Source organism: Augochlora pura, chromosome 10 (genome assembly GCF_028453695.1).
Source record: "Augochlora pura isolate Apur16 chromosome 10, APUR_v2.2.1, whole genome shotgun sequence".
Taxonomy (NCBI): Eukaryota; Metazoa; Arthropoda; class Insecta; order Hymenoptera; family Halictidae; genus Augochlora; species Augochlora pura.
The window spans coordinates 17,581,122-17,606,529 of record NC_135781.1 but is presented as its reverse complement, the minus strand read 5'-3'; the positions used below and the strand labels follow the sequence as shown (position 1 = coordinate 17,606,529).

Sequence of the window (25,408 nt, the reverse complement as noted above, 5' to 3'; positions counted from 1 at the left end):
ACGACTCATGCGATGGGGAGTGAAACACTTGTTTTCTGGTACGTCATCTCCTTGTCCGTCTTCCGTTCAAAATCGAAGCGAAACTCAAATTAGTCACTCTTAGTTGTCTCCCCCTCCTCTTTTTCGGTGTACCATAATATATTATACAGGCCCCGATAAACCCCATGGCGAGTCAAATCAAAACGGTCATCTTCTTTTCATCATCATCACGGCATGTAATCTTAAAAGTCTTTCTTAAATAATTATTGTTGATTCTGCGTATAAGAATATTTCACGTAAAATAAAGTTATCATAATAACTGATGTAATTCTTCACCCGGGATTCCAACATAACACCTTTCAGAATTCAATTTCTTTTCTTTCCAAAACCTCGATAAGTCAGAATTTCTATAATTCGAAGATTTTAGCGTTTCTCTTAAGTTTCGAGTTATCGAGGTTCAACTGTATACTTATATCATAGTTCGATTCATTGAATTCATCTCCTCTTTCCGTATATACCAGCTGCTGGTATCAAATCCACCTTACAACCTCTTGTAAATCACGAAGATGAAACTCGGCTGAAGGTGAAGATCGGCTCGTCCACAATTAATCAAACTCTTACATTTTTGAAAAAAAAAGAAAAGAAAAGATAAACAGTATTTAAAATACTTAATTTAAAAATTGAAATTATCAAAATACAGTAATGTTTATTACTGGAGGTTTATTTTTGTTAATTCCTGATACCAAAGCATTCTATTGTCTAAATATTTAATTCAAGTTTTCTACTAGATGATAATATATTGACACAATAAAGAAACGGTTTTTAGGCAGTAGGTATATGAGATAAGTGTGTGAATGAAAATATATATAATGAATGAAAGGTTAAGATAGAATTGTAGAGTTAGGTTTATGTAAACCAAGTCCTATTTCTTGGCCGTGAGGCTGAAAATAAATATATTATTATTATATTATATTGACACAATACGATGTTTCGATAATAGAACGTTTAGATACTAGCATATTGTAAAAAGATGTTCGAATAAGAAAATTTCTATTGTACTATGAAACGAAATACAATATCTTTTATAAAACTGAACTAAACGACTAGAATTGTTTTAGGTAACAGAAAGAGTAGTCTACCAGACAATGACTGAAATGCTTATTAATCAAATGCTTTTGTGAAAGAAAAGAAAAATTGCCGTTTCCTTTAACTTCTTTATCCAACTCCGTAACGAAAATGTAAAAAATGCATTTTGTACATCAGGGTGCGTCACGAACCTGGCCTATCCCAGACATTAACCCCGATCCTTACACCATTTATCGGTAGATTTCAACCTATCACAGTTCAAAATTATCAGTTTCGATAGATATCCACTGAAAATCGATTAACGATTCCACGGTATACGTGTCAAAACAAATCGATTAATGTGTAATACATGTAAAACTAGAAATGGACGGGTAACCGAGTCTCAGGTCCGGTCGAGTTGTATCCCGAAAATTTGTGGTACTCGGGAACTCGAATATATCGGGTATCGAAGTCAGATCAAGTAGTGCACGAAATGTCGGTAATTTACCGCCTCGATCTAAGCACCATCCAACGCGACTTCGATGTAGGGTATCACAAACTTTCAGGTCTCAATCCGAACCCAAGAAAAATATTCGAGCCGACCCGAACCCGAAATGTAGGGTACTCACCTACTCCTATCAATTAGGTACCTAAGATACGCACTTTTTTCTGGTGCAGTCAGACCTGGTTCACTAGCTAGACCGTTTCGTTTGAATAGAGTTCGCTATTATACCACATCATTTCCTACAGAGTCGATAACTCAGACCCTGATACGAAAAAGCAATGTATGAAACGTCTGTGCGGATACAGTTTAAGCGCTTTGCCACTATGTGTACTGGCGCTAAAGTTTTATTTTAACCATCGATTGATTCAAGCACGGCAGCATGTGTATTTTTTGTTTGCGATACTAAATAAATTTCTTTTACCTAATATAGATGTAGGAAAGTTTCTTGAACATGTTTAAACTCTGAAATTATGTTTTAAACCTTAAATTTACAGATTTCTGGCTACTTTGAAAGATATGCTTTCTTTGAAGCCGGATGATAATCGGGTATTTCGAACAATCGGTTTCCGGGTAATCGAAATTCTACTGTAAATACTTGTTCTGTGGAAATAAAGAAAAATTGCAACTTGTTTTACGAAGCGCCAGAAATTTTATTAAAGCTTTCCAAAACTTTCCAAGTTGTATTTTGTAAATGATGAATGATGAGTTACATACATATTTTCAACGGTTCTTAGATTCTATTGAAAGCCCTTGAATGTTTCTGATAATACAAACTAAATGCTTGAACAGTAAAAACAGTTATACAAGTGGATAAGAATCAAGAAACACGTAGACGTGAGGTATTACAAATCACACAAGAACATTATAAACAAGTAAACTTTAGACCTGCAAATAAGAGATTTAATAAGAACTCATGAAGATAACTTTTGAAGTGTGAACAAGTCGCTTTGTGACGCTAAAACAACGCCATCAAATTAATTGTCAATAAAAGAATAGCGTATTTTACATGTTCGAGAAATTTCTATGAAGTTCAGATACAATCCAATTCTTTGCATTATGTACTTCACGTTTGATCCCGTGTTTTGTGTTTCATAAAAAAAGGACCTATGCAGATGCAGACATCGTGTGTTACGTATTACATTTTTCTTTCGTTCAGACAGCGACTTAAATTTGTTTCGAAAGTTACCCTATTAAGCACAAATCAGGTAATTGCTTACTTTAAAGATGCTTTTCTGTTTTCTTTGTTTCTCTTGGTTTCTTTTCAATACACTTTTTACAATAGCAAATTGAAAATCACCACGCTTATGCCTTTAATACAAATAATGTGATGCCCAACTGATGTGTCGGATTCTAAAAAGTTATACTGACCCCTCATCACGTCGTACATAATACACATATTACATATTGAAACATATTAAAGGTACTGATGTTAATTAGTGCACACATCGTGAATAAATAGAAAAATATTAATATTTTATTACAATATGTTTCGTTATCAATCCTGCCGTTTTTACGGCACCGCACACAATTGATCTCTAAATATAATATTGTTATGTATTTACAATTAAACAAACCATTTACATTAAAGGTGTAAAAAAATCATTTTCCGGTTTGATTTTTAATAAGTTGTACGATATATTCCAAGTTGTAAATATGTGCGATTAAGAAAGTAATATTGTAGTAAGGGGTCAGTACAACGAAGCGCGCCTAACAGAAAATGCTAGTATGACATAAGATAATCAAGAAACAGCTTGCAAATTATGTATTGTATAGAACGCCTCGCCCCCTTAACTATTCATTTTCCGCATTTAGATGATTTAACGCGTTTTACGTGTACTTGTGTATATTTAAATATATCTTTAATTAATATAACAGCGATATGTCAATATCGAGCAAATGTTGAAAACAATAAGTTTATAAAAATATTTTGTGAATTTTTAACATCATCACCGCTGTACTCTCTTGGACTGATCAAATTACGACAATTTATGCTGTCGAGTCAATAAAATTCATCTCGATCTTTAGATTATGATAATAAAACATTCGATTGCTCGATCAACGAGCGTTTCGCACAAATCAGTAGTAAGTACAAAGTAAAATTAAGATCGAAAAATGAATTTCATGGATTCCGTGAGATCATTGATCAGCTTATTCAAAAGAATACAGCTTCGCATAGAGAAAGTGATCCTAACGCGTTCACAGCCATCGACACAATAGTATGCCATTCGCCAGAGATTACAGCTGAGTTCACTCATCTATTAACCTTAAATAAGAGGTAGAAATTGTAATTATATTTACAATAATACCACGGTAATTCGAAAAATATAACTGGTATGAACAATGTATTATATCATTTTAAACTGATTCAACAATCCAACAAATGTCTAAAATCATTTTGAACATATCAAGTATAATTAAATGCCCAGAGGAAAAGGCTGCGAATGCGTTAATTACAGTAATCGAAATATTCTAATTTACCATTTGAATCACTTTCCGGATTGAGTAACGCTAAAGAATCTAATGAAACAAGTGCTCATTTCGCCTGTTTTTCTCCTTTTTTTGTTTTCATATTCATCAACAGCGCGTTCAAGTGTTCTATCATCTAATTGTTTTTCCTTATCGGGCTAGATGGTCGATCGAATGATTCTAGAAAAATAAACGATTCTATCGTGCGAATCGCGAAAACTACGCATTGACGACGGCGGGGGAGGAATAAAACTCGATGATCCGCTCGGAAACGTTTACCTCTCGCTCGTCAGTGATTCGTATCGTCGTGTTAGTGGAAACTCTATAGCATGGTAGTACAGTAGATGCTTGACAAACCGATTGAAAAATCCCGATATCAGATACGATATGAATGACTCGATTCCATTCAATAAGAACTATTAATTCCTCTGAAAATCGATAATCCTCTTATCAACAAGAAAATTACGAACTCCTATCGGCGTTCGACAAAAAATCACGTTGCAAGTAATCGGCAATGAACCGACTAAGATGTGTCAAGTTCACGCGCGAATAAAATACAGTCGACGAGAATGTTTCAGCTTGGCGAACAAGCTCATGCGCTTGTGACCTTGAACAACTGCCGAGACCCTTGATATATCTGCATTCCTGTCAATTCTTTTATTCCGTTTCTAGAAACGAGTATTTCAGCTACTGATCGATTTTACGACCACGCTATATCGTTTCCACCAAGAGTACTTCGGTGCACGAAAGAAGAGTAACAACATGCCTACGTAAATTTACGACGTAGTCGCATAATAATCACCATTGCCAACAAGTTATAAAATTTTCTGAAATCCCTTCTGTAACAACGTATGCCTATAGGCTGTGTATGCATATAGAGTGTACGCCAACAAATGTATCCTATGCACGAGCAGGGACGTTTTACATAAAAATAAGTCGTGTTACAGTTCTTTTTCTGAGCATTTTTATAAATTGCCTACTTAGGTCTACTATTTAACATAGCAGAGATATTCTCGTAACTGATACCGACGCTCGTTTACATTTTAATTAAAGAATTGTATGAAAAAGACGTGTGATTTTAGTTACTTTTATATCAATTAGTTTACCAATCACATATTACCAAGCCGTTTCAAACTCGAGTCTAATTCCGGTGGTTTCATCGATTCCTGAAAATTCTAGTCTTTTATATTGACCGCATAGCCGAACATCTAGCTACATTAAGTTTCGTTTGTATGCGACTGGTGGCAGAGAAATTGGCCCACAGCTATCAGTTATTCGATCCTGTCGCAAACTTCCGAACTGTCCCACACTATGCGTGCACGGAACCCATTTATCATCGTATACTCTTCGTGTACATGTATATATAGGTATGTATATATTGTAGTATATGCTTTCCACAGGGTTAACAACTTGCGCTAAACAGCGTGGTTTCGCTACAAATCCAACAATTGCAATGGACGGTTTGCAAACAAACTCAATGGAACGATTCAAGGAACAACGACTCGCGTTCTCCTTCTTTCTTCTCGTATCCCTCATCGACTGGCCAAAGATCGTGTTAGAGAACTTCAACACTGACGTACTTGGGAACCCGACATTTCCTCGAGTTTTTCTCCAAAATGGCGCGGAATGTTACATATCTCGTACGCGCGACAAGAACGATGACAATTCTACTTCTACACAAAACTAGAAGTCAGAAATGTAAAATACAATTTCCCAAATCATTCCGAAATTGTACGCAATCGGGTCAATGCAAAACTTTCTATCGTTTATATTTAAAAATGCTGAATTACACGGGCTTCGTTTAATCCAGTCGCCAAAAATAGATGGCATTGGCTTGTGTATTCAATTGATGAGACGATATCATTGTTCAAAAGGTGATGGGAAATTTTGCACACACCAAATAAGGTTACACGTTGAGCGAGTACACGTACACACGGATAGAAGTAGTCAACACCTATTATATTGTACACGGCCGTGTTAACAATTATGCTTCGCTTTCTGAGAAATGAAGCTTTCTATGAACAAATTTTATGTCACATTTTTTAATCGTTCTCCTTGCGAAATCACCTTCCATCAAACTGTATTATAAGCAGACTGCGAAGAAAGAACGAAAACTTAACGCTTTATCTACTGAACGCCTGTTAGTATCAATCTTTTTCTATATACACGATAGTTCGGAACGAAATTATTAGATAATGCTACTGCAGTAACTGACAGTTAGTTGAATATATTGCCACTAAGCAATTTATTTAGAAGTTTTTTTTAACAGTAAATTGTAAACTTTCAGAAATCACAAAATCATCGCCACTAAATAATGTATTAAAACTACTATCGTACTGTTGTCAACTTGTCAAAATTTATGAGCAGGAGGATAATTCTTTCATTCTCTGGCTTAAATCGATGCAGAAAACAGTATTTCTAATCTTCTTCAAGATGAATAAAGTCATTACAAAGCAGCTATGTTTCTTAACAAAGCAAAGGCCTGAATTTGCATAAACATTCGCAGTCTGGTTATAAATAACCAGAGTCGATTGCAGTCGCCTCGCCAAATGGCTCGTCTAAGAGTCCCGAACGTAATCGCTCTGACTCGATGAACAAACGCACAGGATGAATGGAAGCGGTTCTCGTGGATATGCGAACGCGATGGTACATCAGTGCCAAACAACATGACGGTTGGTTCTAAGCGTCGCGCTACCCTGAGCCGAGGCTAACAGCTATTTTCGCGACATTTTTACAAATCTACAACAGCTGTTCATTGTGAAAAATTTGAAAACTCCAAGACATCCATCATTTCCAATGCCAATTCATCATCTCGCAATAATAGAGGAGACTTGAGCAGCTTTATAATACAGGATAAATTGTAATAGTACTGGGTCCTACTCTTGCACGGCTTCGTGCCACAACTTGACCAGATACCGAGAATTGGGCTTTGCGTTGAATTGCGCACAATTCAGTGTTCAGACAAGATTCATTACGGGAAAATACAATTGTTTTCTTAGTGTGATAGAAAAAAGTGCAGAAATAAAATAATAATTAAAATAATTAAAATAATAAAAATTTTCTGAACAACGAATCTGGCAATGGGGCATTATGTACAACTGACTTGACAGCACAGCTAATAACAATACTAGTGAAACAATTCAGCATCATATGTCTGCCTTAAGTCAGTAACTAAAATTTCATTGTTTTGCGCGAAACTAAATTTTGTTCTATTGTAGCACTTCTTTTACAATTAAATAGTATTATAAACCCTTTGAATTTCTATCTTTATATTGCAAACGAATCTTTAGACATTACATTATCATAATCTGTATTCGTTTGCAAAGACGAAATGTAAAAATTCAAGCTCAAGATAAATTGTAACAGACTGTTGCCTTGGAAAATGAGTTTCTCTGCTTGGTTTGCACTAAACCATACATCAGCAAACCCAGCGGTCGATGCGATATGTGATCATACCGGCGTTACACTAAAGAAAGTATTCCATACAATTCTGATAACAAATAATCACTTGCGGCTTAATTACTCTCGTCAAACCTTAAATAATGATGTTTTCTCATTTCACACTAAACATATTTTATAGAAATATTCGCAATGTTCAATATGTTCTTTAATCTAAAAAATAATGTTTTGTTTATTCTAAACGTTTTAAGCAGACCTACAAAACTATTAAGTCACTCAAACTATTTCATAATGGATAAGAATATTCTCGAAAAGAAACTATGAAAAACTTTTTTCGTTACAACCTGCTCCGGTCATTCCTATTGCGTTGACAGTTGTGAGGAAAAGATGAAGACGCAGCTTCGCGTGGAAAGAAACAAGCACAAAAAACAGCACTGTTCGAAGGGGTCAAGGTAGCGCAAACTCTAAAGGGAAATCACTGATGAAGGAATTCGTTCGAGGAATACGAGATACGACGATTTTTTGAGCCACTAATAGCGAATCTCTACGTTCCTTGGACGATTAATATTAATTGGAAAAAGAGACGCAATCTAAAGTCTTCTACGAGTAAATCTGTTTTTACACGGTTAAACGGTGATCCCGTTTGGACGAGCTTCGATATTTATTACTTTAAAACGTTACTCTATTCCGGGCTCCCGGTTTCTCCTGTTCGTTTCGTTCAGCCCCCCTTGGTAAACAACAATATTTGTCGCGCGCTCTGTTCGCCTCCGTTTTTAAAAAAATGCTAATTAACGAGTGATCACGCGATTACGAGAAATACATGATTACGGACATATTGTATACAATCGCACGCAAGATTGTCGGTGATTGCTGAATCACGCACCCTCGAAATTATATTTATATTGCGTTAGGTGACGACGGCGCCACGATGACGCGAGCACCGTTTCTTTAAAACTATTACTGGCTGAAGGACCAAGGAGATTCCCTCCGATCGGCCGCCTCTAAGCAAAAGAGAAGACATCAGCCGCAACAGTTGCATCAGCGTTAATTGTACGATTAGATGATAAGCGGCCACGTGAACATTCGGTTTCAAGCTCAGCAAATCGGACCCTGACTAGATTCCTGAAACTGTTTTCAGTCTCCTCTCCAAAATAGAAATAACCGTAGACTCTCACGGACAGGAATCGACGCCATGAATTCCACCGAAGACCACAACGTTCCAGTAATGACAACGAAGAGTACTATCTTCGCGTCGCTAAGAAATCACACGGGCTCGAACGAGACTTGACCGAGACTATAGTCCATCGGCCAGGCATAGTGCAAGTAGCTCACTGTTCGTATAAAGCTTTCAATCTATCACAAGAGGCGTCGAGACTCCGTATCGTTTTCGCCTTTTAAGCACAGCTTTTTTGTTACCCTCGAAGACATCTTAATCGCCAGCAGCTTCCTCGCAACGGGATACCGAGAGTTTGCCGTTGACGATCGTTTACAAAATCGATACCGGGTATCGTTCTTTTTTCCTTAAATTAAACACAGCTCGTTTTATTACCTTGTTCCTCGTCCTAGATAAAACTCCCATTCTTCCGTAACAAAGTAGCAAGCAGCTAACTCAGTGCGAGACGTTATCCATTGTTAGCCAGCAGTGTCGGCACTAACTACATGTCGAGTCGAGCGTTACGGCGAAATGGCAAGATTTTTCATTGTCGGACATTCGCTGCTGGTGACCTAACAAACGATTCTGTATCGATCTCGTAGATCCTGGCTTGTAGGCTCCGTACTCCGTTCTCGCTTCTCAAAGGACCAACTTCGCGGTTATTCGGGCAAGGTCGAAAACGAAGCGAAGTTTCGTAGATGCTACGTGGTCGAGGATGGGGTTTCCGGAGAAATCGGCAGCTGGGCATTTCGTGTCGAAGCTCGCCTCGGCCATCGCTGAGGTGAAACCGGCGGCGTCGGTCTCGGCGTATTTGGCGCCGATCCGGAAGTCAGCCGCCAGTTGTAGCTGTTTGATATTCCTGATCTGCCAACGTTTTGCAAGCTCGTACTGCTACTGCTGCTGGCCACTGCTCCGGACAAGTCGATCCTCGACACCGCCCTAGAAATATGTCTCAGTGTTAACTTGTGCAAAAAAAAGTATCAGTTGGGAATACCGAACGATTTTCTTCAGACAGTTCGCCAAAATTTTTTACCGGAAATGTCTATACAGAAAGTTCGGGTAATTCCGACTGAAATGACCCACATTACATCCTACCCTACTACTTATTACGATTGTTAATGGTATATTGTACACCAACGTCACTCCGTTATCTTCTCGTCAAATATTACAAAATCTTCTACAAAATGAAATGTATGCTATAATACGAGGCAGCGAGAGTAGCGATTTTATTAAAGTAATACAAGTGATGTTACCTGGAAGGAGGAGCGGAGCCAGTGTAGTAATGCAACCCGGCTGGTCCGCTTCTGGGCCTGGCTATTGCGGACACTATACTACTCGATCTCTGCATGGCTGGCGAAGGGGGTGCGGATGGCAGCATTCTCGGTGTTTGCGGGGGTGTTCTCGTTGTTGTTAAGCTGCTGGTACTCCCTGTGGATGGTTTTCTTCTCCCAATAAGTCCACTCCTGCGCACGCATCAACACGAACGCTTCAACTTCTTCGCTTTCACTTTCAGCTTATTCTTTCTATACAATTAACCCTTTATTCCCGACACCAATAAACTGGAGTCATCGATTGACCCGGTCACCGGAGAGGATGAGTGAACCTGTAAATTCTGGTTCAGTAACTAACGAACACTTTGATAATCTCTTTTTTTATCGTACAGTAGAACCTCGATAACTCGAAAACCTCTGCCAGACGAAAATTGTTTTCATTCCCTTCTGTACACCTGGAAAAACATCTAAATTCGGACCATTTATCATTTGTTACGTTCTGTATTTGAACACTGTGATTGCCACGCAAACAACCTCAAAACCTTCATAAAATTAAAATAATATATTTAATAAAATCAAAATTAAAATGTTAACTTGCACAGCATCGATTATTTTTACAACATTAACACCTTTTACAGATCGTAATCATATTAGGAAGATGTAATACATTAGCGTACAAATTAATTTTTCATTCTGATCGATTAATTGCGTCAGCCAACGTCAAATTGTTTACTTTAAAACTGGAATTCAGAAGAACTTCGACCTCTATAAATAAAAGTCTACGTAGCAGTCAATCGATTCAAGAGAATCAACGGTTCTGCTATGGTCAATTATTTATTTCCTTATGAGCTTCAATTTTATGAACTCGAGTTTATCTGTCTTTACACTATCACAAGTCGAGAAATTTACAATTATTCGAAGTTTCTAAAAGTCGAAGTTTCGTTTGTTGAAACTCTCGTACTCAAATAATCGATAAACTGAAACCTCTATAACTCGAAGATCCCTTTCTCCGTTCCTCGAAGTTCGCTTTATCGAGATACCACTGTATTTGGTTTTATCGAAGAGATTTACCTAACTTTGTTTTCGGGGTTTGTTCACCCCTTGCACTACGACAACGCATATAATCTACTAAATTAAAATACTGTTCATTTCTTCTGAATGGAAATAAAATTTGATTGTTCTGTTATTGAAATATAGACATAAAAATAAATGAAGAGACACTTATATAGGAGATAAACACTGTCTCGTTCTGATAAGAAAAATATTAATACGTTGAGTGCAGCGCTGGTCATATATGGGTGACTCTAATTTTTAACTAGCTTTTGTAAAATAAATTTTATTATACTATATATGGAACAAACTAAATATTATGAGGATTTTAGAATGTAAAAAAGTTAAAAAATGACATTTCCTGTTGTAAATTGTATCTTTCTGATTTCGGTTTCATTAATTAAATGATATTGATATTGTAGGAATGTTCAGAGTTACACACCGCTTCAAAAGTAGAACACCAACTCATTTCGTATAAATTGTAATTTTTCATTCAGTTTAGAATTAGCTAACAGCAAGTTTTTTTCTGCAAATTGTATAACATAATATTGTCGAAAGTACAACATCAAGTTGTAAGTGTTTTCATTTATGCCATTAGTTTACCCATTTGTACCCATTTTATTCATTGGAAGCGTATACCGAGTTTCTCAATATGTTTTCTTAACCCCATGTCGCGCTTTAACGAGTCAGACGCGTGATAGAGATTTCTAGTAATAAGCTGTTAGGTATGAATGTTTATCCCTTCCTTTAAGTAGGAATGAAATTTTATTCTCTTGTCACTAATTTTAAACATTCAAGTAAATTTAAGCATACAATATATATAAAATTCTGCTTTCTTCTAAAAAATTAGGTGCGATCGAAAAAATTCTAACCATAGTAATCGTAAAAAGAATGGTACGACAAGATGTTAATACGTATACGGTGCTAGGAAATGCATCCAATTAAATGCGAACAAAGATGTACTGATAAAAGGGATACCGCAATTAATGCAGGATATAATTAAAAACTGCGATGGATATATCGATGAAAAGAAAATGAATCTTTCCTTTATAAAATCGATGTTATTTTCATTGTAATGTTATATATATACTTGTCACAGTTTCGTATAATTAAATTAGAAATAAATTCAAGAAATTATAACAATTACCTATCGGTTTAACAAATTTAATTAATTTCTTGTAAGTGTCCTAATACTTTTGAAGAAGGGTGTATATCTGGCACTTAACGTGTTAAGATTGAAGAAGCGCTATTCAACATAGCTGTAATAGAAATTGTAGTAGAAAGTTGCAGGAAAGAAAAATAAAGCTACCGATCGGTGACAACTGGAACGTTGAACGCTCCCGGCAGCCGTAAAGGGTTAACACTTCAAAGACAAAAATAAACGAGAAACCAAGAGACGGTTTATGTCGCCAGTGTAGTCGCTCGCGTCTATAAGTGGTCTGGAATTAGTCACAACCGTACAAAAAAGTAACGAACCTTTTGGATGGTTGCCGGCAGAGTCCAGTCGGACAAGGACGGCCCATGGCACATTTCCCTTCGCACACTTCTCGCGCCAGTGCCATGGTTTCGTAATTTCTTAAAGTGGTGCGGCACACTTCTGCATCGGCCTGAGCAAGCGCCAGACTTGGAAACCGTTCCTTTAACCTGCGTCGTTCCTGTATCAATACAAAGAAATGCATGGATTTAAGTTCTCATTCAATTACCATAGTGGGACATCTGATCAAGAATATCTGATGAACGTTGTCCGATAGAGATCAAAAGAATTCCTACTGAATCTGATTCGAAATTCGTAAAGCATTCTATGACCCTCCCGTTCACGAGCTGCACGAGTTGTACTCGCACGAATAGACGAAAGATCGCGTCTTTCAGTTGCTGCTCATGGGGACATGAGCTTTTTTCTCCCACGCAGCGGAGAATTAATTGTGTCAAAACTGAATAACAACGACTCGAAACGGCCATCCAACAATAAACACGAGCATAGTGTAATTTACACTGCTACAGAATTTACGGTGGGATTAAATGCTGAAATTATTGGGTTGCATATAAATTGGGTAATTCGCCCTCCACGGTTGAGAGATTATTAAGGGTACTCATATGTTAATCGCGAGTCTGCGGATAGGCTCTTTCTACAGACGATATCCAATTAGAAATATTGATATTCGATCGCTTGGTTCGGAAACGATGGATTACAACAAAAATAGCCCTCTCGCTTTTATTTCAGAGAGCCGAATAAAAGAGGGTAGCGATGAACAAAAACGATTCATCGTTGAGCACTATTATTTATTTAAATACCTCGTGGAGTCGGCTTGATTCGAAGTCCTTAAGCTGTTGCTGGAACCCGACGTTTGGATTGGCAATGGAACGACCCACTTTGACAACTTTGAGTGCCTCTTTCCATGACAGATTGGTGGTGCTCATGATATAGGCCACTGCTACAGTGACGCTTCTCGACATGCCGGCTAAGCTAAAAGCCCGATACATCGTTTCGTCGATCAGTTCGCGATGAAAATCAGACCGTTAGCCTCGATAGTCGAGACTGTATTATTAACGCTCGATTTACATAGCTTAACGCATAGCTAACGCATCGACTATGTCAAGAGCGCGGGTATACTTGTTTGATTTACTGCTTAGCACATGCTCCCAAGACGTTGCTAGCTATCAACGACTACTGCGTGTTTCATAACGCGAGGAAGCCATTCTGCATGACAAAGCAGTCGACAAACAGACTGATGCGAACTACCACCTTGTCTCAAATAATTTACAAGTACCGATTTTTCTACTTTTCTAAGTTTTATAGAACATGGTTACGTAACTTGTTCTGGTTCTTTCTTTGCTATGTTTCGTCTTTTTCAGGCAAGTCGTGTTAACTAATTATTTAAGTAACCAATCGTCCAGTTAAGTAACGCCTCCAGTTAGGTTGACAGCTTTCGTACTATATTTCACTTTTACACTAATCCAGTTATTTTATTTGCCATTATTTGCTAATGCCATCGCAAAATTTAAATCTAATAATAGGATTTTGAGTAACTACAGTGAGCCATAAAAATACTCAAATAGCTCTTATAAATGAATAACTTCATTTTAGTTTGATTAAACGATCTAAATTTTGTTTAAATGGTAGAGGAATTAGTTTACTAAACAATGGCTAAACAAATTTGCACAAAAATTGCAACTAGCATGACAAAACAAATAAAGAAATTGTGTTTTCTAAGTTTTTAATTTGAGCCTAAAACAAAAAATTTCAATGATACTTTTTTTAGATCCAAATAATATATGCATGCTGGAAACATTGAAATCGGTAGTTACAGAGATAAACTGCTAGCATTGAAAAATTGAAAAATCTTGAGATTTCTTGTAGTTAACGGTCAAAAGTCGTGAGAAACTGCGATTTCCGCTACCGTGTATGTACAGTACAGATATCTATAAAATGTATTATTTAAATTAAAGTTAGAAAACATCAGTTTTTTACATCTTCTTTATTCTAAGTAATAGTAATATCAAAAAGAAAGTATTTCAATCATTGCACAGTGAACTAGTTTCTCTAACATTTATAAAAAAAGTCAAGTTACTTAAATCAGTTTTTGCCACCCAATGTATTTCATATTAAAAGGTGTTTCAATACTTTAGTGTCTCAAATCGCACTAAAAAGGAGCTTCGAAACGTCCTACTAAATACTTTTCCCAAAATATTAAGAACCGAATATTTGTTACGCAAAATTCGTAAGATTCCATAAAGCTTTTCTGTTGGTTTGAAAAAGAAAATTACCGCGTTTGTTTTCATATATGGGGTAGAGAAGGCAATACGCTGCTAAAGAGGTCAACGATGCATGATTGCAGGGAGAAAGCATTCCAATTACCCAATGAGCTTTATGCACAATTCCGTATTGGTTTCAAACTACCAGTGCCGTTAGTCGACGCATTAGCTATTCCCCTAATTATCGAGATATTAGACGGAATATTATACACACCAGTGTATAAGCACGTTTCCTCCCCTTAAACGGGCGGAGTGAATGAAGTCGTTGCACAAGGAAAAATATTGGGACAGATTCTGATCCGGACTGTCCGCTGCCATTATACACAAATAATGCTTGTCCTACAAATAATCCATTCAATATATAGGTATATCGCGAATTTTTCACACACCGTTTTAATAGCTTCCGCTTGCTTACTGAATGCAATTGACGCGCAGTGTCGTGGATCGCCAGGATATGAGTGATTCCAAAACGTTCCAACTGATGAGTGTCCTTGCTATCATGGTAATTCCCGACGTAGAGGCCAGGAAGGACCTGGGGACAACAGATTAACACGTTCACTGGCAAACTTTCTTAATCTCTAAAATGTTGAACAGAATGAAAAAATATGGTAGAAGAAATATCTACTTTCATATCATTTTTATAGATTCCATATTATGTTCATACCTATAGGACGTCGTTCAAATTACTTGTACTTACTTATTGTATTCATATTATAAATTGTATATAAATCATGGTAGATAATATCTCGCTTGTACGATGTACGTGTTACTTCAGTATATTAAATCAATTTTTAAACTGTTTCTAATGTAATTGTAAATATTTGATTATATGTATATTTTAAATGTAAAAATTGAAATCGAACTCTCCTATATGATAATTTTTGGAACGCGGTTTTGATAAAACAGCATATAAAAATTTCTATTACGACAGAATACGTATAGTAATGCGTAGCTTGTCCCTGCTGAAAACTATTTTAGTAGACGGTTGTTCATTAAAAAAAAACTTGCATTCAAATATGTGTTAATTACACTTTTCAGTTTTACAAAAATGCTCAATGTTTTTATTTATTGTGTGATATAATTAAAAATACTTAAGATCAGTTTTTTGAAACGCTATTGTTTTGAACTTTCCTTTAATGTATTACAGAGGATTGTTTCTAAAATTCTATTAACATAATTCCAGTAGAATGTGATACTTTGAAAACACGGTTTCGACATAACACAAAACGGATGTCCTTGATTTATTTCGGTTTCGGTACAATACGAAACGTAACTATCGTGTTGTAAAAGGATCGACTATGCTTTATAGAAGTAGGTGTTCTGATTTTGATCTTTTTCGAGTATAGATGTTTTTCAGTTCGGTACTTCCTTCGCATTAAATCAACCGAACTGTAAACGCGTTTAACATGTGTTACTTTGTAAGAATGACAAGACAGAATTTATTTAAGCAGTTTTCACCAACTTCTATTATAATGTAAATTCCATTATTGAAATTTACATTATAATAAAGTTTGCTAAAGGTCTTAAATAATTTCCATCTTGTAATTCTTACAAAGCAACACAGGTTAAGCGTTTTTACCACCAAGTAAGTATCAAAGCGAAAAAAATCTGTTTCTGAGAGAACACAGTTCAATAAAAGAATTTCACAACACTGCCCAACAAATTTGAACTTTTCTTCTGATCTGTATCAACTAGTGAGTACTTGTAGAATTTGTCATCCAGAAGACGAATCCGAAAGCACAATTGATCTGTCACACTTAGTTTTCAAAAGCATGAATTTTTGTCAAAAGAGATGTTACGTAACAGTTAAAAATATGAAGAAAATTCGGGTTTCAAAAAGTATAGTAGAGTTTTCCAAACATACCGGTATAATCAGTTTTTACTTTCTTATTTCAAGTGGTTGTAAATATCCTTAAAAGTTCAAAATGAGTTGTAGCACACATCTTTGACCCTACATTTTCTTCATTTCATATAGCATAGGATTCTATGGACATTTTAAAGAGAAAACCATGTAATTACTTTATCAGAACGATGGTAGATTCAGAAAAGTTAAGAAAATATCAACCGCATGCAAGTTGTCTTGTCGCCAGACGGCCGTCGCTTACCTCGACTCGATAATGTCGTAGTTGCATCCGAAATGAAAAGCTAATGTTTGTATATTATGTCTCACTTTTTCATAGGATTTTTCATAAAGCTCCTTTCTTCTTGTCACGCTATTGTTACCTTTGAACAGTTTTAATACTTAATGCACGTATACGTATTTCTTCTCTATATAAAATTGTTAAAAGGTGATAATAATTGTATGGGGTGATAATTGATAAAGGTGTTAATTATTGTTTTTAATTTTTCTGCATAAAACTCAACACTTTGAGGAATATTAATAATTTTTCTCATCACTACTGTTATTATTAGATTTAAAAACTTTCAATATGAAATGTATAAGTAGTATTAAATACGAATCTCTGGTTAATATGAAGTTGTTAAACGACGATCTCAGTTATTCTTCTAGCAATGATGTAACAATGCGAAATGTGCTTTATGAAAAAAACCTATTAAAAAGGAAATACCATCCATATAATAATTAGGTTCCAATAAGACGGTACTGTAGGTTTCAATTCCGCGAAGCTATGGCAATGCCAAGACGATGCCAGTAAGTGATGGTTGCGTGACAGCTGACATCGTGTACGCGTCATTGGTTGATATTTTCTCGATTTTTCTGAATCGAACATCGATCCGATCCACCAATTAAACAGTTTCCTTTTCAATAATATCCATAGGACTCGATGCTGTGTGGTAAATCGAAGAAAATAGAGTGTAAAAAATACGCACTACAACCTGTTTTGAACTTTGATGGATATTTACAACCACTTGAAAGAAAGTAATTTAAAAACTGAGTATACCAAACTTTCCAATATTCCTCATTTTTACGGAATACTTCTTTTTATTCGAAATAGGATTAGTTTAAAAAAAATTGATGTTTCTCAAAAACTGAGGGTGCCAAAGCAATTCTTCTTTCGAATTCACTGGTTATATGTACAGATCTAAATTGTTATTGAACAGTATAATTTTTGAGAATCTACAATTTATGATTAAAAACTTAGTATTAAATTGGTCAATGACAGCAGCCTCTTTAATCGTGTATCTATAAATCGCCCTAGATTATCATGTTGAATAAGATATTTTAAGTTAGTAAGATATTTTAATTTCCACAATTTGACAGAAAAAAATCTTTGCAAAATGATTAATTTGAATTCATTAAAATGACGAAGTTATTTATTTTAATCACATTCTCCAAGTTTTATGGTAAAATACTTAATGACAAGAAACAATTGATAAGAATAAAAAAACAATAGGTAACTTTCATGAAATCCTGGATACTTGTACATCAGAAATAACGAAATTGTAAATCTTTGAAATACGTATACATGCCTCCTTGTATCTCAGAAGAGTAACTATAAACATATCATTCTCGAAGCCTTAACTTTCGTAACGGTTGACATGATATCCCAAGTTCTACTTGAGCAATTAATTTGTTTATAAAGTATTTCCAGCACATGATCTGTTATTCCATTAACCAGAACTGTTAAAAGCCATCTTTATTTTTCTTATCTTTACTTTTTTAACTGTCCACATGATTGAGCAAAATATTTCCTTAATCACCGTAAGTCTATGCATTCTTTGGAAATAATTGAAACCTCGTTCGTCCCACGTGTTAAGTTCACGCAGTTTTCACGGATAGAGAAGAAATAATCTGTTCTATAGAACGTTTTATTTTTCTGTTATATAGAACGAATAATTTCTGTTAAAACTTGTTTCGCATCACTTTAGGTTTTCAATCTTAAAGAAGAAATTTACATAGTTAATCATTCCATCTTATTAATTTCTTACCATTGCGTCAAGAACAGATTAAGCAGTAGAAATGAGAGACAGATGAGAATTATTTATGTTTCATTCCTTTTTCTCCAGTTTATAAGACTTTGATATGCGACCCAGTTTTTTAAGAAAAATGTTTTGTATCAAATTTTTCTCGAAGAAGTGCAGTTCTATATCAATTTTACTAGCATATTATGATATCATAATGTCTTACATAATTTTAAGAAGAAGTTAGACTTCTTGTTGAAAGACTTATACTATGGAAAAATGACCTCTATGATCGACCGGGCCGTAAAGTAGGCATGTCGGGTGAAGAAACAATGGCCATTTACAAAGAAATCTTGCACGCAAATTAAATTCAAATCAAAGGTCATTGTCCCGTTTAACGCAACATGATTACTACGTGACCTGGCCGATTTTACGAACATAAAATATTCTGCCGTCAACTATACTACATTTCTAATAATAAAACATTATTATATGCTTGGAAACTTGACAAGATAATAATGAATAAGCAAGTAATAACAACTTTCTGATGATGAAATCGCAACAGAACACAATGAAGTTCAGCATGGCGCTTTCTCATAGTTAAAAGCGGGATCTTAAACGGCATGAGGATAATATAAATGCTTCTGAGTCGCAAGGTTAAACAGAAGTGGTGCTTTTTTAGACGGTCTAAAGACCGTTTAGATATACATATATCTCTCGCGCGCCACCACTTATTTTTCGCTATCATCAATGCGTAATGGGCGATACTCGAGCGTACACGAGCACGACGATTCATGGTTTAAATTCCGTCGATAGTGCCTATCCCAATTAAGCGCGTTGAGACCAGTCTAGTGGTGCTCGAGATATACGCGGTTGTCGAGATTGCATTGAGAAAAATCGATAAGGCACAGCTTTTTGACGCAGGTGCTCTGCCGTTAATCATTCATCTTCGCGGATGATCACTTGATCTAGTAGGACAATCCCGAGGCTCGCGGTAATCGTTTAATCGATGCTGAATTCTTAAATGGGGATGTCTTTGGCTCTAGCGTGAGCGAACAATGCCGCAAACCTCTTAACTCTCCATCGCGAGGGATCGATTAAAATCTTCATGTGTACCGGTTTCATTCTACGCGTTGTCGCGATACCGCGGAAACAATGGCCATTAAGGCCGTCGACAAATGGGCCAACGGGTCCCTGGTCCTCGTCCCCAGAACCGCGATTTTCTAATGAAACTTTCGAGCGCGAACGGAACCGGGTTTCAAAATTTATTTTTAAACACGGAATCTCGGTATTTAGGACGAATAATTTTAGCACCACGGATCAACTGCATGCACGTATTGAAAATAATGAAACCGAGCGTTGCAGAAACACGTGCTGCGCCTAGCGTATTTAGAACAATAACCGTGCGAGATAAGCAGCAGCTCCTGGAAAAAATCTTCCTTCGTTTATTTCATCGTTTCTGCAAATTTGTTCTTACGCGTAAATTAGAAACATTGTTTTGCCATTGTTTATCGTAACACGAAGTCGAGAGTAAACAATTTCTTTTAATAATTTTTTAAGGTTACGATTTGGTATGTCTCATTAAAATTGGTCCTCTTAAAGTAAAAATGGGTGAAAACTGTAGTAGAATCGTTTGTGTTGGTGAATTCCCTTTAAGCTTCTTCTTAAGTAACCATTTTCACATAAGCCTTTTAAATTTGTGGGGGCTTTCTTTAATTCTTTAGCTTAATTCGCATCAAATCTCTATGAAACCATTTAAATAGCGGGATAACGAATATAATTTCAAGAAGTTTAAGTAATTATAAGAAAACTGAGATTTTTATGGGACAGCTCTACATAGAAGTACATAATTTGATAAATTAGAGTATAAATCAAAAGTGCATGATCTTTTATATCGAGAATATTTTTGGAAAACGTATAAAGATTTCACAAATTATCCTCGCTTTCCTACATTATTTGCAACTAACAATAATATTTCTATTGACTTGCAAATAAACTAGCTGTTTAACCCTTTAGATGTGTATTATTCAAATTGTAGTGTCTATGAAAAAGATCATTAGTTATAATTTATTATATAAATATAATGTAAGTACATGTAATACACAAGTTTTTTTACTAAAAGTTAATCATTTGTTCGTCAATTTATTCGTCTCTTTGCAAACTAAATTTTTTTTATTTGTAACCATTTTTAATAAAATTCATATTGACTAAAAAGATTGAATAACATCTTGAATTATTTATGACATTGTAACATTGTGAATTATTTGCAATTAAATTTACATTATTTTATATCAAGTATATAAAATACGAAATCTCAAAAAGGTAAATTCGATTTACTAAACGATGAATGAAACCTGCAAAAGCGTTAATTTGATTTGTCAAGAAATAAATATGATTTAGAGAAGCATTAACTTGAAGTGCAAAAATAGTGAATGTGATCTACAAAAACATTAACGTTGAATACAAAACCTGTAACGTAAATAACATTCATATAACACGAATGAAATATAAAATAATTGAAATAATGTAAAAAGAAGATATCTTTTTTATTATACTTTTTCGTGTTGGTCAGCACTGAACGGGTTAATGAACGAAACAAATGTTTTTCCGTATTAGTAGATTTCTCGACTGGGCGTGACCCTCTTACCTTATTCATACCATTCCCCATGACGCCAGCTCGACTACAGGCAATTCCCTCCGGCAACAAGAAGAATCGTAGATCCACGATAAAAACTATCAATCTAATCGCTCGTCAGACTCGGGACGATTCCACCATCTTCTCTTATCTTTCGTCTCTCGAGCTCGCTCCCGGATGGCCTTATTGTTGAACAACAGTTCCTTTCGTTCCCACCGGCGCGTCCCACACTCTGCACCATCTTCGAAGATGTTTCCCCAAAGTTTTTAGCTAGTTTCGATACACTTGATCGCTAATTAAATCTCGCAAAATCGATAATTGTTTGCACAATGCACTCCGCATATTTCTATATTGTCCCTTTTTACCAAAATATTATCTACCGGTGTGCTCAGTGTTTCTGTACAAATTGAGATACTAATCACTGCCATCTGAAATCATTTTTCTACTTTACTCTCAATTTACTCAATTATCATTATTCGTTCGGAATTTATTTCGAATGTATTCATCTGAGATTTCATCACTATGGACTGGAAGTTATCAATGAGATTGAAATTGCTTATTCGGTAGTAAATTAACTAGCTTCTTACCTTCTATTCGTTTAATTCTTTGAACGAAGTAGACATATTATATTCGAACGAATTCACCGATCTTAGGTTCGATGAGTATATTTATTTACAATTATCGAAATTTCGTTACCAAATAGCACATACTTTAGATGACATTCGCCATTAGCTCACCTTGACGTATAATCTTCTTCAAACACTATTCACTGACTCAATGCTCACTTACAATTTGTTGAACGTTCACTTAATCGTTGTTCTACGATCGTATTCTCTCATACTTTTTTAGTTGTATGTTCACAATCGTTGGTTATAAAAAAAAGTAATAAAATAGACTCTGCTCGGTGTCGCGTGGCTTTGCATTTGAGTCATTCTCCAGCGTTGGTTTGCTATTTGTGAAAATACGGGGGAGAAATAAAAACTAGCTCGCGGGTATATAAATCTTAGGTGAGCGATTGCTGATTAAACGAACTGTCACGAAACTCTTTTTAACTATGTCATAGCATGTGCGTTCGCCACGCATCCCTCCGTCGGGACCGATCGACGTGTACAGTAACTAGCATAGGCGCGGAGACATAATTTTCTTCGATTCACCTTTCACAGGTTTGCATTTCCACACTGCTTTTCCAAAACTAGATCACTCGACGATTTATAAGGTTGATAAAAAAAACGGAGATATTTTATACTTTTGATTCAAGCTTAATGATTCAAAAATTGATTATACTTTAATCAATTCTACCATTATCTACAATGAATTGTCGTCATCCGCCAGGGAGGTGGACTCGTAATGAATTATTAGAATGATAAATGCGTAGTTATAACTTCATCTAACATTAGCGCAAACGAGTTTTTGGGGTAATTTACGGTAACTAACATTTTTAATTAATCATTCATTGTGCAATTGTTATCCGGTTTTTTAACCTAATTAAACCTCAGAACGGTGAACAGAACTTAGGGTAAAAAATAGGTTAAGGCACAAATTCTGAGGAGTCCCCATCATTGCTTATGGTCGGTGCTGAACACGCAACCTTTGCGACGCATTTGTTCCGCCATGTTGCACCGCAAACGAGTCCCGGCGAACTTTTTCATTTTTTTCCTTTTTTAAATCGCGATAAATATCCGTACCGCGGCCGTAATCGCGTGAAATTAATATCTGCAAGATATCGTAAAACAGCGGCCCATTTCGCTGGAATATCAACGTCGTTTATCGTTCTCTGGATCTTCGTCTACATTGCTATTGTCCCGTCCGCAATTCATCGAACGACGGAGCGAAACGAAACGCGAGACGTATTACGACGCCGAGTAATCAAGTTGTTATCCAGCAAACGGGAACAAAAATGATTTGAAGATGAATCATTCGTGGAAAATGGGCCAGCTTGAAAAAGTGACGAGAGGAGTGAGGGTGGGGAAAGGAAATAAAGCCCCGTATTATTTTTCCCCGGCAGTCAATTTTTCTCTGACATTTTAAATGCACGATGCACCCGTCGTAAGAGCTGTCATCCCTGTACATAACACTAGGAATGAAACGCGGCCGGAATCGTTACTCGGCCCACGGCGATAAATTAAAAAGTTTTCACGTCTTCGGTTTCGCCGTATTAGTTGGACCGTCGCCAAATAGAAAATCGAAGCTGTCTTGCGTGTGATGATCTTGCCAAAATCAAATTCATCGAGACAACTTGCGACCAAGGATCGGATAAGAGGAACTATCGAGACCGAGAAAGAACGACTCTCGTGATCGAATCGACCGATAAATCATGGATTTCGTCTTGACTTGTCAAAACTTCTCTCACCGTTGCCATAAACTAGGGTAAACGGTTCCCCAACTCGGCCAACTATCGGGCTCAGTCATAGGTAATTATTGCTACAAAATTAATGAAACGTTAATCGATTCTTTTTTCGCGTTGATACACGTGTCACTTTTGAACGGTCTTTACACTGTCGCGCGTCGTTCTACCGATCATAATATACTAAGGTAAGCGGGTTTCGTAAAACTATGTTTTACTTGGGTTACTCCGACGTTTACAAATGTTAAATCAAAATAAATATTAAACTGAATAACAAACTTAGACTATACAGCCCTTTATTCGAATACATGATCGTATAGATTAGTTTTCAGAGATAGAAATTTCAGATCGTTTAATTAAATAGAAAAGAATAATATAAAGTTTATATGAAACATCATCAATGTTTTTATTCTATTTATTTGATGTTCGTACATTTGCGTGTACTGTGAGTGCATCTAATCTGCAATCTATCAACACTACTTGAATAAATAATTGCTCGAGATGTGTTATCAACTTATCGGTCTCATATGCGTGCGCACAATTTTTTTCCGTTCATGTAAATAGTTGGCACCAACTACTCGTCATGGGAAATAACATCGGCATGATCATGTGAACACGATTCCTGTAACTTATCGGATAACATTCAAGGCTACCGGTTATCAATTTTTATACTGAGTCAGAGGTGTATTAAATAATTCCATCTGGAATTATAAACAGGCAATTCATTTATATTCCTGAAAAGTTTTACAAGTTCTGTGAATCAGTAATTTCCCTTTCGACATGAACAGGGTATTTTCTGCTACAATTGAACGTTTAACGCGAGATTCTTGCTAAGCCAAACCGATTAATTTCTTTACATAAAAGTTATAAAAAAAACAATGCACAGTTGTTCACACCGTGTTTTAAACTTAATCTTGAGAACAAACATTCATAATCTTTAGAATCCCGAACAAAGAAAGTTTTTGACAATATTATTTAACGGATTTTATGTTTTCAAATTTTTAGATAAAACCATTGGAATAATACAATAAACTAAATTTTTTCACAATTTTTGTTTCTGAAATCATAATAATCGAATAAAGGTTCCAATTTACATAAGCTACTCTGATCTAAGTTATCACAAACCTGTCTTCATCTAGAACACACAATAAGAACATTTGTACACAGTAAGATCTTGCATCAACATCGCAGGTCGAGCAGACTCGATAGACATTCAAAAAGATATGGTTGATCGGTTCGACCATTGGAGTGATTAATTCTGAATGTATTTCAGCAAAATAACTGTTTCATTCAGGATTGATCGTAAAGTCCATTCAGACTTCTCGCGAATGCCGCATAAGAACCACGGGGACCGAGACTCTATTTTCTTTCACAAATCCTCACTTAAAGGTTTCACGAGTCGTGGGTTTGAAGTACATAATAGTGATCCATATAGCTACCCTTCGAATTAGGGGTCGAGACGGCGATCAAGCGGAAAGATAGAGGCAATAGACCAGGGTAAAGGTAAGGCATGAGATGCATCAGCGGTTACGATGATTTTCGCAGGGGCGGCCGATTGATCCAGGGTGGTAATTCCGCTACCTGTCGAACACTGTCACGTTGAAAACACCGTTTTATTTCGCTGAATTAACTACCGTCTTCGGCACGGCAACGCACACCGCGGTGAATCGAGTGAACACGGCTAACACAAACCGCATTACGCACTGCCTAGCCACCGTGCGTACGTTCGACTCGATTGGTAGGAGGGTGCGCCGTATGAAAACTGTCCCGTTGTCTCGGTAGCAAGGAGCGTTGCCAGAATCTAGGGGCACTTGCTGCCAAGAGGGAGAACGATAGGAACGGGTGGGGGAGGGAGGCATGGGCCACCGGTGGGGGAATGTAAGGCGTGCACGGGGCAGTGCAATCCGTTGAATAACGAAAGCCACCC

The 25,408-nt window shown here is 36.2% G+C and overlaps 1 protein-coding gene across 6 annotated transcripts; it reads right to left on the bottom strand.

Annotated features, from left to right (window-relative positions):
* Positions 1-7,238: 7,238 nt before the first annotated feature.
* Positions 7,239-25,401, bottom strand: LOC144475885 (uncharacterized). 6 transcript variants are annotated; one of them, XM_078192270.1, is made up of 8 exons: positions 21,725-25,401; positions 21,150-21,565; positions 15,057-15,173; positions 14,856-14,980; positions 13,181-13,352; positions 12,365-12,543; positions 9,821-10,030; positions 7,239-9,506 (listed from the first exon to the last, which is right to left on the bottom strand). In XM_078192270.1, the coding sequence occupies exons 2-8, from the start codon at positions 21,168-21,170 to the stop codon at positions 9,269-9,271; spliced, it is 1,062 nt and encodes a 353-aa protein (XP_078048396.1). In that variant the 5' UTR covers positions 21,171-21,565; positions 21,725-25,401; the 3' UTR covers positions 7,239-9,268. The 6 variants fall into 6 exon arrangements, with proteins under 6 accessions (XP_078048396.1, XP_078048398.1, XP_078048399.1 ...); XM_078192272.1 differs by having other exon boundaries at positions 21,875-25,401; XM_078192273.1 differs by having other exon boundaries at positions 21,150-21,534; positions 21,875-25,401.
* Positions 25,402-25,408: the final 7 nt, after the last annotated feature.